This window comes from Budorcas taxicolor, chromosome 7 (assembly GCF_023091745.1).
Source record: "Budorcas taxicolor isolate Tak-1 chromosome 7, Takin1.1, whole genome shotgun sequence".
Classification (NCBI taxonomy): domain Eukaryota; kingdom Metazoa; phylum Chordata; class Mammalia; order Artiodactyla; family Bovidae; genus Budorcas; species Budorcas taxicolor.
Genome location: NC_068916.1, coordinates 45,979,562 through 45,992,588, shown reverse-complemented (window position 1 = coordinate 45,992,588; position 13,027 = coordinate 45,979,562). Strand labels below are relative to the sequence as shown.

The following is a 13,027-nucleotide window of genomic DNA, read 5'->3' as shown; positions in this document are numbered from 1 at the left end:
TGGAGTTCGCTCAGACTCGCATCCATCGAGTCAGTGATGCCATCCAGCCATCTCATCCTCGGTCGTCACCTTCTTCTCCTGCCCCCAATCCCTCCCAGCATCACAGTCTTTTCCAATGAGTCAACTCTTCTCATGAGGTGGCCAAAGTACTGGAGTTTCAGCTTCAGCATCATTCCTTCCAAAGAAATCCCAGGGTTGATCTTCAGAATGGACTGGTTGGATCTCCTTGCAGTCCAAGGGACTCTCAAGAGTCTTCTCCAGCACCACAGTTCAAAAGCATCAATTCTTCAGCACTCAGCCTTCTTCACAGTCCAACTCTCACATCCATACATGACCACTGGAAAAACCATAGCCTTGACTAGATGGACCTTATGTTTCTGCAAAAATCCCCTGGTCAATTATGTGTTAAGTTACTGTCTAATTTCATTTTCACCTAAAGGACTATCTTTAGCAACTCTTGTAGAGCAGGTCTACCAGAAGCAAATTCTCTCAGGTTTTGTTTACCTGGAAAAATCTTAATTTCTTCTTCATTTTTTTTGGAGGATAGTTTTGCTGGATATAGAATTATTGGTTGACAATATTCTTCTTTCAGTACTTTAAACATATCATTTCACTGCCTTCTCTCCTCACAGTTTCCGAGGAGAGATCAGCTGCTAATCTTATTGAGGACTCTTTGTATGCAACAAGGTGCTTCTGTCTTGCTGCTTTCAGATTTCTCTGTCTTTGACTTTTGATAGCTGATTACAATGTGTCTCAGTGTGGATCTCTTTGTTTCTCCTCAGAGTTCACTAAGATTCTTGACATATTCTTTATCAAATTTGTAAACTTTGGGGCCACTATTTCATAAACTATTCCTTCTTCCTCTTTCTCTCCTCTCCTTCTGGAACTCCTACGGTGTGAATGCTAATATGCTTTATGGTGTCCCACATGTCTCTTAAGACTGTTCATTTTTCATCATTCTTTTCTCTTTCTGTTCCTTAGGCTGGCTAAGTCCAGCTGATTTGACTTCAAGTTCACTGATTATTTCTTTTGGCTGCTCAAATCTACCCTTGATCTTCCTGGTGAATTTTTTAATTATTATACTTTACAGTTCCAAAATTTGTGTTTCATTTCTTTTTATAATTTATCTTTATTGACATATTCTATTTGCTGAAACATTGTCCTCCTAATTACATTCAGCTTTTTGCCTGTGAATTCCTTTAGCTCTCTGAGCATATTTTACAAAGTTGACTTAAAATCTTTGTCTGGTGTGTCCTCAGGGACAGCTTCTGTTTACTTCTCCTGTGTAAGAGGATATCTTTTTGAAAACTGGACGTTTAAAAATTTACAATGTGGTAACTCTGGAAATCAAATTCTTTCCTCTCCTTATGGTTGGGTTTGTTGCTTTCCATGGATAGTAGCTGTCTGTTCAGTGACTTTTGTAAAGACCATATTCTTTGTAATGCATGACTTCTGAAGTCTCTTCTTCTTTAGTTTCTGGTCAATTAGTCTTTAAACAGAGGTTTTCTTAGATGACTCAGGGAAAAAAAGAGGGGAAAAAGGGAAGAAAAAAGAGAGAAGGAAAGAAAGAGAAAGGAAGGAATGAAAGAAGGAAAAGGACTAAGAGAAAGAGGGAGAAGAAAAACTCTCCTCGTCTTTGCAAATGGCCTCTTTGTTAAGGAGCTCCTTCCATGTTGAGCCGGCCCACTTACAACTGAAACTGAGTGTTAATTTTGAGTTTGTGCTGAGCCCAAAGCTCAGTTACAGTGCAAGCCTGGTATCTTCTCAGGTCTTTCCTAAGCATGTGTCCTGCCCTGGACATGTATGGCAGACAATGCTCTCTTTTTCCAAAGCATCTCTCTCCCTGGATTTTCCTCTCAGGCTTTCAACATGCCTATTGTTTGCTTCAAGTGCTATATTTTAGCTCCAGGGAGCAGTGGATCAGTCACTTGCTTTTCAATGGTTTTGAGAAATGCCCAATGCATAGCCACTTTCTGCCCTAAAAAAATTCCAGGTTAAGCAAAACAAAGAAAATAGCTTCGGACCAGTCCTTCAGAGAGCCCTCTGATAGGCCAAAATAGACAAACACAATTCTTTATGAACAAAAATCTTCTCTGTTCTTTCTAGACCCAGGGGGGCCAAGGTCCCACTCTGGGAACACCAGCTGCCATCTTCAGGACCATCACCTTGATGAAGAGGGATAGGGCCAAAGGCAAGTAAAAATGCTGCAAAGTTTTCCTACTATCTTTTTAGAGTTCCCCTTTCTTGACTTTCTTTCTATTTAGCTTCCCTTGTGGCTCAGAGGATAAAGCGTCTGCCTGCAATGTGGGAGACCCAGGTTCAATCCCTGGGTTGGGAAGATCCCCTGGAGAAGGAAATGGCAACCCACTCCAGTATTCTTGCCTGGAGAATCTCATGGACAGAGGAGCCTGGCAGGCTACAGTCCATGGGGTCACAAAGAGTCGGACACGACTGAGCAACTTCACTTCACTTCACTTCTTCTTGACTCAATGTCCACTCAGTTTCTGTAAACTTTTGGCTCTTTTCTGGAGTCCTGACAGTTTTGTCTCCTTTTTAATTGTTTCTGTGAACAGATGGATTTTTGAAGCTACCTACTCTGCCTTTTCGCTGGCATCACGTGTCTACATTTTTGAAGAACAGTTTTTGCTAGATTTTGAATTCTAGTTTGATAGTCTTCTTTAAAGCACTCTGAATATGACATCCTTTGCGTTCTGGCAACTGTAGTTGTGGATGAAAAGTCAACTACTCATTTTATTGAGGATACTTTGTATGCAATGAATCACTCCTCCAGGATGGTCTCAAATTCTCCCTTTGTCCTTGTCTTTCAATAATTTGTTTACAGTGTGTCTAGGTGGATCTCTGAGTTTATCCCATTGGAGTTTGTTGATTGTTTTTGATGTTCAGATTGTTTTTCATGAAATTCGGGGAGTTTGGGGCCATTATGTCTTCACATATTCTACCTTTCTCTCCTCTCCTTCTGTGACAGCAATTGCATGCATGTTTGTATGTCTGATGGTGTATCATAGGTTTCTGCTCATTTTTATTCATTCATTTTGCTTTCTGTTCCTCATACTGGAAATCTCAATTGACCTGTTTTTCTGCTCTTTAGTTCTTTCTTTCACTACCTCAGACTTGCTGTTGAATTCCTCCAGGGAATTTTCATTTCAATTATTGTACTTTTCAACTACAGGATTTCTATTTGGCTCTTTTTAATAATTTCTCTTTACTCATATTCTCTTTTTGGTGAGACATTGCTCATACTTTCATTTAGTTCTTTAGATGTGGGTTTTTTCCCTAGCTCTTTGAACATAGCAGCCAATTAAAATCTTTGTCTAGTAAGTCCAACAGATGGGCGTCCTTGGGGTGAGTTTCTATTGTTTACTTTTTTTCTTGTGTAGAGACCATACTTTCTTGTTCTCTGCATGTATCACAATTTTTTTTTCTTTTTTTGGTTGGAAATTGAACATTTTTAACCATATAATATTGGAAACTGTGGAAATCAGGTATTCCCCCTCTTCCTAGGGCTTTGTTGTTGTTGCTGTTTTTTTAAGAGACTTTCCTGCACTAATTCTACATGACTTTGTCATGTGTGGCCACCAAATTCTCTGCTCAGTTATCTTAATGGTCTGCTAATAAATGAACAGAGTATTCCTTAAATTCCTGAAATCCCTAAGTCTCCCAGCCTTGCCAAGGGGCTCTGTATGTTGGGGCATGTATTTAATGCCTCAGAAGTTTACAACCCTGCCTTAACATTTATTTGCTGCTTGCACAGAATCTCAAGATTAGTTTGAGGTAACAGATCAGGGCCTTCTCCGTGCTTTCCTCATATCTTCACTGGGATCCCTAAGACTGTTAATAATTTCTCAGTTTTATAGATAACCAGGGGCTTTCATACATATTATTTCCAGTTATCTCAATAGCCACCCTGGAAGGTGTGTGTTAATACTATTTTACAAATGTAGCTGAACCACATAGAGGTTAACCAACTTGCCCAAATTCTCACATCTAGTGAGACAGTAGTAAAGCTAGGGCTTGAACCCAAATCTGTGTAAGTCTGCCTCCTTTCCACAGCACAGAACTCCCTTAGGCTTACAAACAAAGATCACTACCGAAGCATGTTTAATAATCATTGTGGCTTCTGGAGAACAATCAGAGGAATTCAGATCCCTCAACTCATCTCTTCCCCGATCCTTACCCAAGCCCTATACTTGACATGATGCTCTACAATCCGTGACCAAACTCTGTGGGATGATGGTGTGGAATGTACTGCCATACCAACACATTCACAGAAGTTGTGCCAAGTGGACACTGCACCTTTAAGACACTGATTAGGATATTCCATCACCTCCACCACCTCTGACACCACATTCTGTTGATGTTAAACCTTTTCATTACCAAGAATGAAATTTGCCATTGACCATAAATGAAGATAAAAGTACCTCTTCAATCTTTTTTTATTGTAGAATAAAATACACATATAGAACCACACAAATACATAGCCTAATGGATTGTTCCAAAGCTAACACGCCTGTAACTACCACCTAAGCCCAGAGTTAGAACCTTGCCAGCTGTCCCAGAAGCCTCTCCACATGCTCCATCCCAACCACAACTCCCACCCTTTCCCCCAAATCAACCATTGTCCCTGTATTTATAGAGATCGCTTTCCTGCATGTCTCCATAGATAGAAACTCACGTGTGCATTCCTAGAATACTTTTTTTTACTAAAAGCTTTCTCAAAATTTGATATGCCTTTTAAGTCTCCTATTCACTTTTTTCTTCCTTTCCTTAAAGTTTATTTGTTGAAGAAACCAGGCAACTTGACTTGTAGAATTTCATCATCTGGAATTGTGCTGACTGCACACTTATATTCTTCTGTCCTCTATTTCCCAGAAATAGGATGCTAGCTGAAACGACTTGATCAGATTCAGATCTGATCTTTTAACGTTTATTTTTATTATTTATTTATCTGGCTGTGCCAGGTCTTAGTTGCAGCATGTGGGATCTTTGATCCTCGTTGTGGCATGCAGGGTCTTTAGTTACAGCAGGTGGGATTTAGTTCCCTGACCAGGGATCAATCCCATGTCTCTTGCACTGGGAGTGCAGAGGCTTAGCCACTGGGCCACCAAAGAAGTCCCAGGTTTGATCTTTTTGGTAAGATGACAGGTTCTGTTCTTTTATAGGAGGCAAAAAAAATGTCTGGCTGTCTCTCTTTTTATGAGGGAAGCGATCACTAATGCTCAAAATGCCTAAATCCTGTAATTCACTCACGGTTGAAAAACTGATATTTTAATTCTATCATTTATTTTTAGTAACTGGGACATTTCTATAAAGAGATGCTTCCCTTATCTACTATGTTGTTATGCAATAATACAACTCATATAAGAAAGGTCAGAAAAGCTTGATTCCTTCCCCTAATTTAACAGTTTCTGACATAAAGTATCAGTTCCCTGTGCTGCTGTTCTTAGTCACTTCAGTCATGTCCAACTCCTTGCGACCCCGTGGAAAGGCTCCTCTGTCCATGGGATTTCCCAGGCAATAATACTGGAGTAGGTTGCCATGTCCTCAGGGATCTTCCTGACCCATGGATCGAACCTGCATCTCTTATGTCTCCTGTACTGCAGGCCAATCCTTTACTGCTGAGCCACCAGGTATCACCTTCCAAAAGTGACCCATCAGCTTTTTTTGTATCATTGTAAACTTACAGATTATTTGGTGAGTTTAAAAATCCACTGTAATTATTATCCTTATTGAAGCTCAAGGAGTCCCATCTTTAGCCAGCAGGAGTCTCATCAAGTTGTCTCCTGAGTCCTTTTGACATGACCCCAGTAATCTTTGGGCTTCCCTGATAGCTCAGTTGGTAAAGAATCCACCTGCAATGCAGGAGACCCCAGTTTGATTCCTGGGTCAGAAAGATCTCTTGGAGAAGGGATAGGCTATCCACTCCAGCATTCTTGGGCTTACCTTGTGGCTCAGCTGGTAAAGAATCTGCCTGCAACACAGGAGACCTGGGTTCTATCCCTGGGTTGGAAAGATTCCCTGGAGAAGGGAAAGGCTACCCACTCCAGTATTCTGGCCTGGAGAATTCCATGAACTGTACAGTCTATGGGGTTGCAGAGTCAGACACAACTGAGTGACCTTTACTCACAGTAATCTTTGATAGCTTCCTTGCTATGTGTACAAGATATTCTGAGCTCATTTGGTATAGTTTCAGGCCTAAACCTGCAATCAACCATGTCTCAAAGAATCCCTAGCTCCTTCTGGTGATAAACAGTATTTCAACACCACATTATGGGCACTAAGGATGCATAATTGTTAAGTTGGTCAGTGTTCTAGGTTTCTCAATGGATAATGATAAAATATCTTAGGAATTTATATTGATACTTCCAATTTAAATGCAAAACTACAGGGTTTTACATTGTCTATATTATAATCATATTTCCTTTCTTCCATGAGTAACCTGGTTCTCAAGAATACTGAGGATAACAGAATTAAACTGTCCGACAATTACTCATCTGCTTTATCCTGTGTTACACACACAACAGTCTCAGAGTAATACTAAGAGCATCTCCAGAAAGTTGATCTCTGACAAATGGTTTAAAATTTTGCATTGACTCTCCCATTCTTCCCCATTTTAATCAATACTATATCTTGTCAGAGTATATATTCATTTGTAATATATTCTCTGCTTGTTAACCCATAATTATGATTAGTTCTATAAATAAAAACATATTTTACTGTTCATTGCCTTTCCAATGTTGATACTTCTTTAATAATTTTAGTTGGCTGAAACTTATACCTTATTAAATAGGTTCCTAAGAAAGGGCTCATGGGAGCAGTATTAGTCAAGATTTTTTCATGTTGATGACAGTTTGTCTCTGCCCTTTAAACTTGAAAGTCAGTTCTGCTGGATCTAGGATTCTTGGCTCACATTTTCTTCCCTAAAGCATCTTGACTGTTTTGCCCCGTTTTCTTTTCTTTTTTCGGCTGTGCGGGGTGCTCACTGCTGTGCAGGCTTCTCTCTGGTGGTGGAGAGCAGGCACTACCCTTCATCACAGCACAGTTGTCTCATTGCGGTGGCCTCTCTTGTTGTGGAGCCACAGGAGGGCTTCAGCAGTTGAGGAGCATGGGCTCAGTAATTGTGATTCCTGGGCTCTAGAACACGTGCACGGGCTTAGTTACCCCACAGCATGCAGGATCTTCTCAGACCAGGGGTCGGATCCATGTCTCCTGAATTGCCAGGCGGATTCTTTACCACTGAGCCACTGGGGAAGCCCCATTTTCATTCAGCATAAACCATTACCACAGCAGAGTTTAATAATAATTTTCTTTTCTTTATAAGCCTCTTAGCTAACATGCTAACAATTTCCCCCACACCTCTTTCCTTCAAAGCGAAAGTGAAAGCTGCTCAGTCGTGTCCGACTCTTTGTGACCCCACGGACTATACAGTCCATGGAATTCTCCAGGCCAGAATACTGGAGTGGGTAGCTGTTCCTTTCTCCAGGGTATCTTCCCAACCCAGGGATCCAACCCAGGTCTCTTGCGTTGCAGACAGAGTCTTCACCAGCTGAGCCACCAGCGAAGCCCAAGAATACTGGAGTGGATAGCCTATCCCTCTTCCAGGGGATCTTCCCAACCGAGGAATTGAACTGGAGTCTCCAGCATTTGCAGGCATATTCTTTACTAGCTGAGCTACCAGGGAAGCCAAAGGGATTCCTTCGTATTCTTTCACTAGAATGTGTTCTGGTGTTTGTTAAGTCTATATTATCAATATACAATGAGTACTCTTTCAATATATAGTTTCAATTCTTTTATTTCAGATAACTTTTCTTTGATTTTTACATTTGAGTGTTTATTCTGTTTCATTACTTTGCTTCTGTTTCTATTTCACATTCAGAGATTCCTATTATCCTTAAGTGGGATCGTTTTTCCCCAATCTTCAATGTTCATCATTTTCTCTTGAATTCTTTTTAATCTCTTCATTTATTACTGATTTTTAATTTAAAATTACTGATTTATTTTAAAAATAAAATAAAAATTTTATTTCTCCCATTTAATCCTGTATGTCTAAGTCCTTATCTGCTGTATTTAATTGCTCTTAGTCTAATTTGGTCTTTATTTTTTAAATGATTTTATTTCTAATTCTTTTCTGAGTTCTATCACTTCACTCTTTTCTTTCCTAATATCACTTTTGTAAAAATTTACCTTGCTCTGAAATAGTACAGGTTTTATCTGTTTTGTGAACATGTTTTTGTTGTGGGCTTTCATTATCTGTAGTGATATTATTCTCCACTTTGTTCTTTTGTTCTTATAATTTTATATGGGATTTTACCACAATATTTTTCTACTATACTTTTTTATATGAAATTAATTTTCCTGAACTTTTAGGAGAAAGTGTGATTCTAACTTAAAATATCTATTCTTGATTTGACACATGATAGCTTGATTTTTGAGGTTTCCTGGTTCTATTTCCCTTTTCCAATTTTATCTGAACCTCTCTTCCTTTCTCTGGGTCTTTTACCTACTCAATTTTCACTCCACTTCCAATATTTCCCATAACTATGGAACTCTAACCTTGAAAGTAGCCTTGGACGGTCAGTTTTAAAAGCAGGAACCTCTTGTGTTACCCCACGAGTAATAGATTAGGCAACACACTCTCTGATATCAACTTCTATTCAATACTTACTGACTTCCCTCTGTTTCCTCTGCTACAGATGCTAATACTATGGAGTGTGGTTCTTGGTAAGGATCTCTTGCAACTAGTTTTTGTTGTTGCTGTTGTTTTTGTTTTGGTTTTTTGGTCACATTGCGTACCATGTGAGATCTTAGTTCCTTGACCAGGGATCAAACCCACATTCCTTGCACAGGAAGTGTGCAGTCTTAAACACTGGACAGTGAGGGAGGTCCCTCTTGTTAACTAGTTTTGATGTAAATGCTGCTACTACTGCTGCCACCATCTTCTCAGATTTTAAGGTATATTTTAATAGTCCTTAGAATTTTTCTATAGAAAACTTTTTGAACAAAATGTCTTAAGAATCTTAGAATAGTTTCAGAAAGAAAACAGAAGGAAATAGACCCATTTTGTCTGCTTACCTCAAAAAGTCTGAACAAGTTGTATCTTGTTTTATAATCAGTCCACAAGACCATAAAAAAGGCATTCATTGAGATGGTGCTAATCATAATTATCTTAAAGAGATGACTCATTATGACTTTCTTCACAAATGCCTGAAACTGAGTATCTTTCCTCCTGTCAAAAAGTTGAATAAAAGGTGTGATTATCTCGCAACAGAGCTAGATCCCCAAATGATGCTCACGTTTTTAGGAACTAGGGTCTGCTTTCCCCCTTCTGTGACTATAAATCTAAACTATATCTATACTTCAGATTTGCAATGAAATACTGACTAGATGACCACTGCAATATGTATGACAATCAATGGGAGGGTCTGTCCCCACTCAGTTAACTCAGTTCATTCTCTCTAGACTTATGGAAAAAAAAAGATTACCACTCCTTCTCAAACAAAGCATAATCTTCCTTTACTCATTCAACAACTTTTCAGTGAAAGCGAAAGTTGCTCAGTTGTGTCCAACTCTTTGCAACCCCATGGACTATACCGTCCATGGAATTCTCCAGGCCAGAATACTGGAGTGGGTAGCCTTTCCCTTCTCCAGGGGATCTTACCAACCCAGGGATTGAAGCCAGGTCTCCTGCATTGCAGGTGGATTCTTTACCAGCTGAGCCACAAGGGAAGCCCAAAAATACTGGAGTGGATAGCCTATCCCTTCTCCAGGGGATTTTCCTGACCCAGGAATCGAACTGGGGTCTTCTGCATTGCAGGTGGATTCTTTACCAACTGAGCTATGGTGGCTCAAAATTTTCAGTAACTACTATTCAACTCACTCATTTATTCACTCAACAAGTTTTTACTGGATGATTACTATATGCCAGGCAATACAGTAGGCCCTTGAGATATAAGGTGAAGTAAAACTATATACAGTCAGTCTAGTAGGGAAAACTGCTTATCAAATAATCAACCATACAAGCACTTACAAATCAATGATTTAAAAAACTGACCACTCTAAGAAAAAAGGGGCAAACACATAATCAATTCATGAACGAAAAACAATGGTAATGAAGTCCCCCTCCCTAGAATGTTCAGTGGCACTACTAATCGAGGAGGTGCAAATTAAGTAAAACCATTAATTTTGCTTATGAAATTAGTGAAGACTTAAACTTGATAATATTTAATGCTGGCAAGAGCACAAAATGATGGAACATTCTCATAAACTTCCAGGGGAATGTAAACTGACCAATTTTTCTGAAAACATTAGTTGTGTTCATATCCTCAGACCCAAGGAATCTACCCCAAGAGAATACAATTGGAAATGGAAACAGTGACTTTAGCCTAATGTGATTATCTCACCATTATTTGCTGTAATAAGAACTTGGATACAATTTAAAAGTCTAACCAAAAGAAGACAGGTTGAGTAAACTATGGCACATCCAGCTAATGGAATATTGCACAGATACCACAACATGTCTACGTATTTTTCATGATTTAAGAAAAAATGTTTATGACCCACTGGATAGCAAAACATAGAAACAACACAATATAAAAATTCTCTACTTAAAATTATCTCAACTGTGCAAAGCAGGTAGAAAAAAAATTCAACATGAAATATGCCAAAATGTTGCCAGTGTCTGCCTATTGATGGTAAAGTTATAGGTAATTCTTTTTTCCTGTTTATATTGTGTTGTTCCAATTTTTTTTCATGTAAGAAATGAACAGTTTCACACAGTAAAAAAAAAAAAAATAGAATGTATATACTTCTATAACCTATAAAAATAAAATGTATAATTTCCATTATCTGATTTGAGATCATGTCTATTACCAAAAAAAAAAAAAAGCCTTCAAATTATCTAACACAGTATTGAACAAAAAATGAAAAGATGGAACAAAGTAGTCATTTGGTCTACAGGTCAAATAAGAGTGTGACTGAATATCTGATTAACCAACCAACTGTGACAGTAAAGCTCAGAAAATTGTTTGGCCGAGACTTCAACAACCTCACCAGTCAGAGAAATCAGATTATCCAGGATGAATCCCTCAGTTTGGGAAGTGGAAGAGTGCCTATGAAAAGAGGCTAAGAGCCCCCAACACTGCCATCTGCATACTTGTTAAGCAAGAGAAATAAAGAATATTTACTGAAATTTCCATAATTTCTCATAGAACATATGTGACGCATTCTCGAACAGTGAGTCAGAAAGGATTCTTGCGTGGTCCTGGTGATAAAAGTGCTGAGACATTTTCCAAATTTTCAATCTTTATTCCTTGCTTTAACCATCCAACAGAAAATCTCTGCTTAGGAATCTCCTCACATCTATATTCCACAAGGCCACAGAGAAGGGTCCACAGAGGGAATCCTTGCTTTATGAGGTCACTCTTCACAGCCCAGTATGTTACTAGCCAGCAGGCCCCTGTAGGGGAGAACTCCCCACTGTTTTAACCACAGATCCTCTCTTTCCAAGGAGACCAAGCACCTCTGTTCAGCAGAAGAGTCATGAGTGAATGAGTGAGTGAAACTCGCTCAGTCGTGTCTGATTCTTCGTGACCTCATGGACTGCAGCCCACCAGGCTCTCCTGTCCATGGGATTCTCCAGGCAAGAATACTGGAGCAGGCTGCCGTCCCCTTCTCCAGGGAATAGAGTCAAGAGCACCCTGCAATTGTGAAGCTCTGGGATAAAACTAGAAGACAGCAGAAACAGGCCAGACAAGAGCCTTCCTTCTTCAGGAAGTACCCTCATCTGCCCTTAATAATGTGTTAGAATAGGTCAAGGGTCATAAAAGAGGGGAAAGCAAAACCCTCTGGGCTTCTAAGAGCAAGAGTGCACAGCCAGGGCACAGCACTGGAGACACCAGGAAGGACAAGGAAAGATTCTGATGGGTTTGGGGCTAGATCACAAGAGACAGGAGGTGCAGAGGTTATCCACGCCCCACACGGGCTAACTGGGGACCCAGAATGTACACATATGAACCACCTAAAGAGTGTAAGGGACGAGTCTTGGGGTAGAAATGTTTTAGGTTCAAGAGCAACAGGCACTATTCCTCTGTTCAATTCTTGGGATGAATATATTCTTATTCTCCTACTCCTAGCTACTTTGACTTCCAAGGCAAATCAATATATAGGCTTCTGGGTAGTCCTGTGTTGAATTAAATGGTTAGTTAGCCAAATTGGTCAAATTCCTGGAAACTTTATTTCTTGGACCATAATAGGATGTAAACACCTCACCACCTCCAACATCCTAAGTATTCTGGAACAAGTGTTTTCAACTATTTCTCACAGAAAAATACTCTTGCAGGCAAGCAGAATACTGAACTGGGAAATAACATCTTATCTACTCAGTCTCTCCACTTAAAATCATCAACAGCAAAGCTTTAAGCAACACTGATTTATGTTCTCAGGATTCACACTTTGGCCTCACCTTCTTATTCTACATTCTCTTCCTCAGGAGTCAAGTTTCTCTGATGCCTCCTACTGCCTCCTTTGATCATATGCCCCCGAGACCTTCCGGGCTTCTGCCTGCACCCACAGTGGTCTCCTGGGAGAGCTGCTCCATCAGTTCTCCATCTGTTTCCACGTGCCTCAATACATCAGTGTGTCTAATTCTGTCCAGGCATACGGGAGGCCCTCGGTAATGTATGCTTTGTGAATGCATGAGTGTCCTCTGGGAGTCTTATGCTCACTCAAGTAGCTGAGCATAGAGGAATTTTATTTCCAGGAACCCCGAGAATATACTCCTATGTGTCCCCTCTTTGAGCACCAAAGCACACTTTAGGGAGAAATGAAGAAGAGACTAAGAATGTAAAAGATTCTTGGGACTTGCCTGGTGGTCCAGTGGTTAAGAATCCATCTTGCAATACAGGGAATGTGAGTTCGATCCTTGGTCGGGGAACTAAGATCCCACATGTCATGGGGGAGCTAGGCCTGCTGGCTGCAGCTACTGAGCGGATACTACTAGAGATTCTATGTG

General features: G+C 39.9%; 1 protein-coding gene across 1 annotated transcript in view; it reads right to left on the bottom strand.

The window, feature by feature from the left end:
- The window catches only part of CATSPER3 (cation channel sperm associated 3), a 29,668-nt gene extending 18,366 nt beyond the window's left edge, over positions 1-11,302 (bottom strand). Inside the window, exons 1-2 of the mRNA XM_052643564.1 lie at positions 11,202-11,302; positions 9,091-9,244 (exon numbers count right to left, since the gene is read on the bottom strand). Coding sequence (XP_052499524.1) covers positions 9,091-9,244; positions 11,202-11,302 — 255 coding nt within the window. The remainder of the gene's footprint in view (positions 1-9,090; positions 9,245-11,201) is intronic.
- Positions 11,303-13,027: the final 1,725 nt, after the last annotated feature.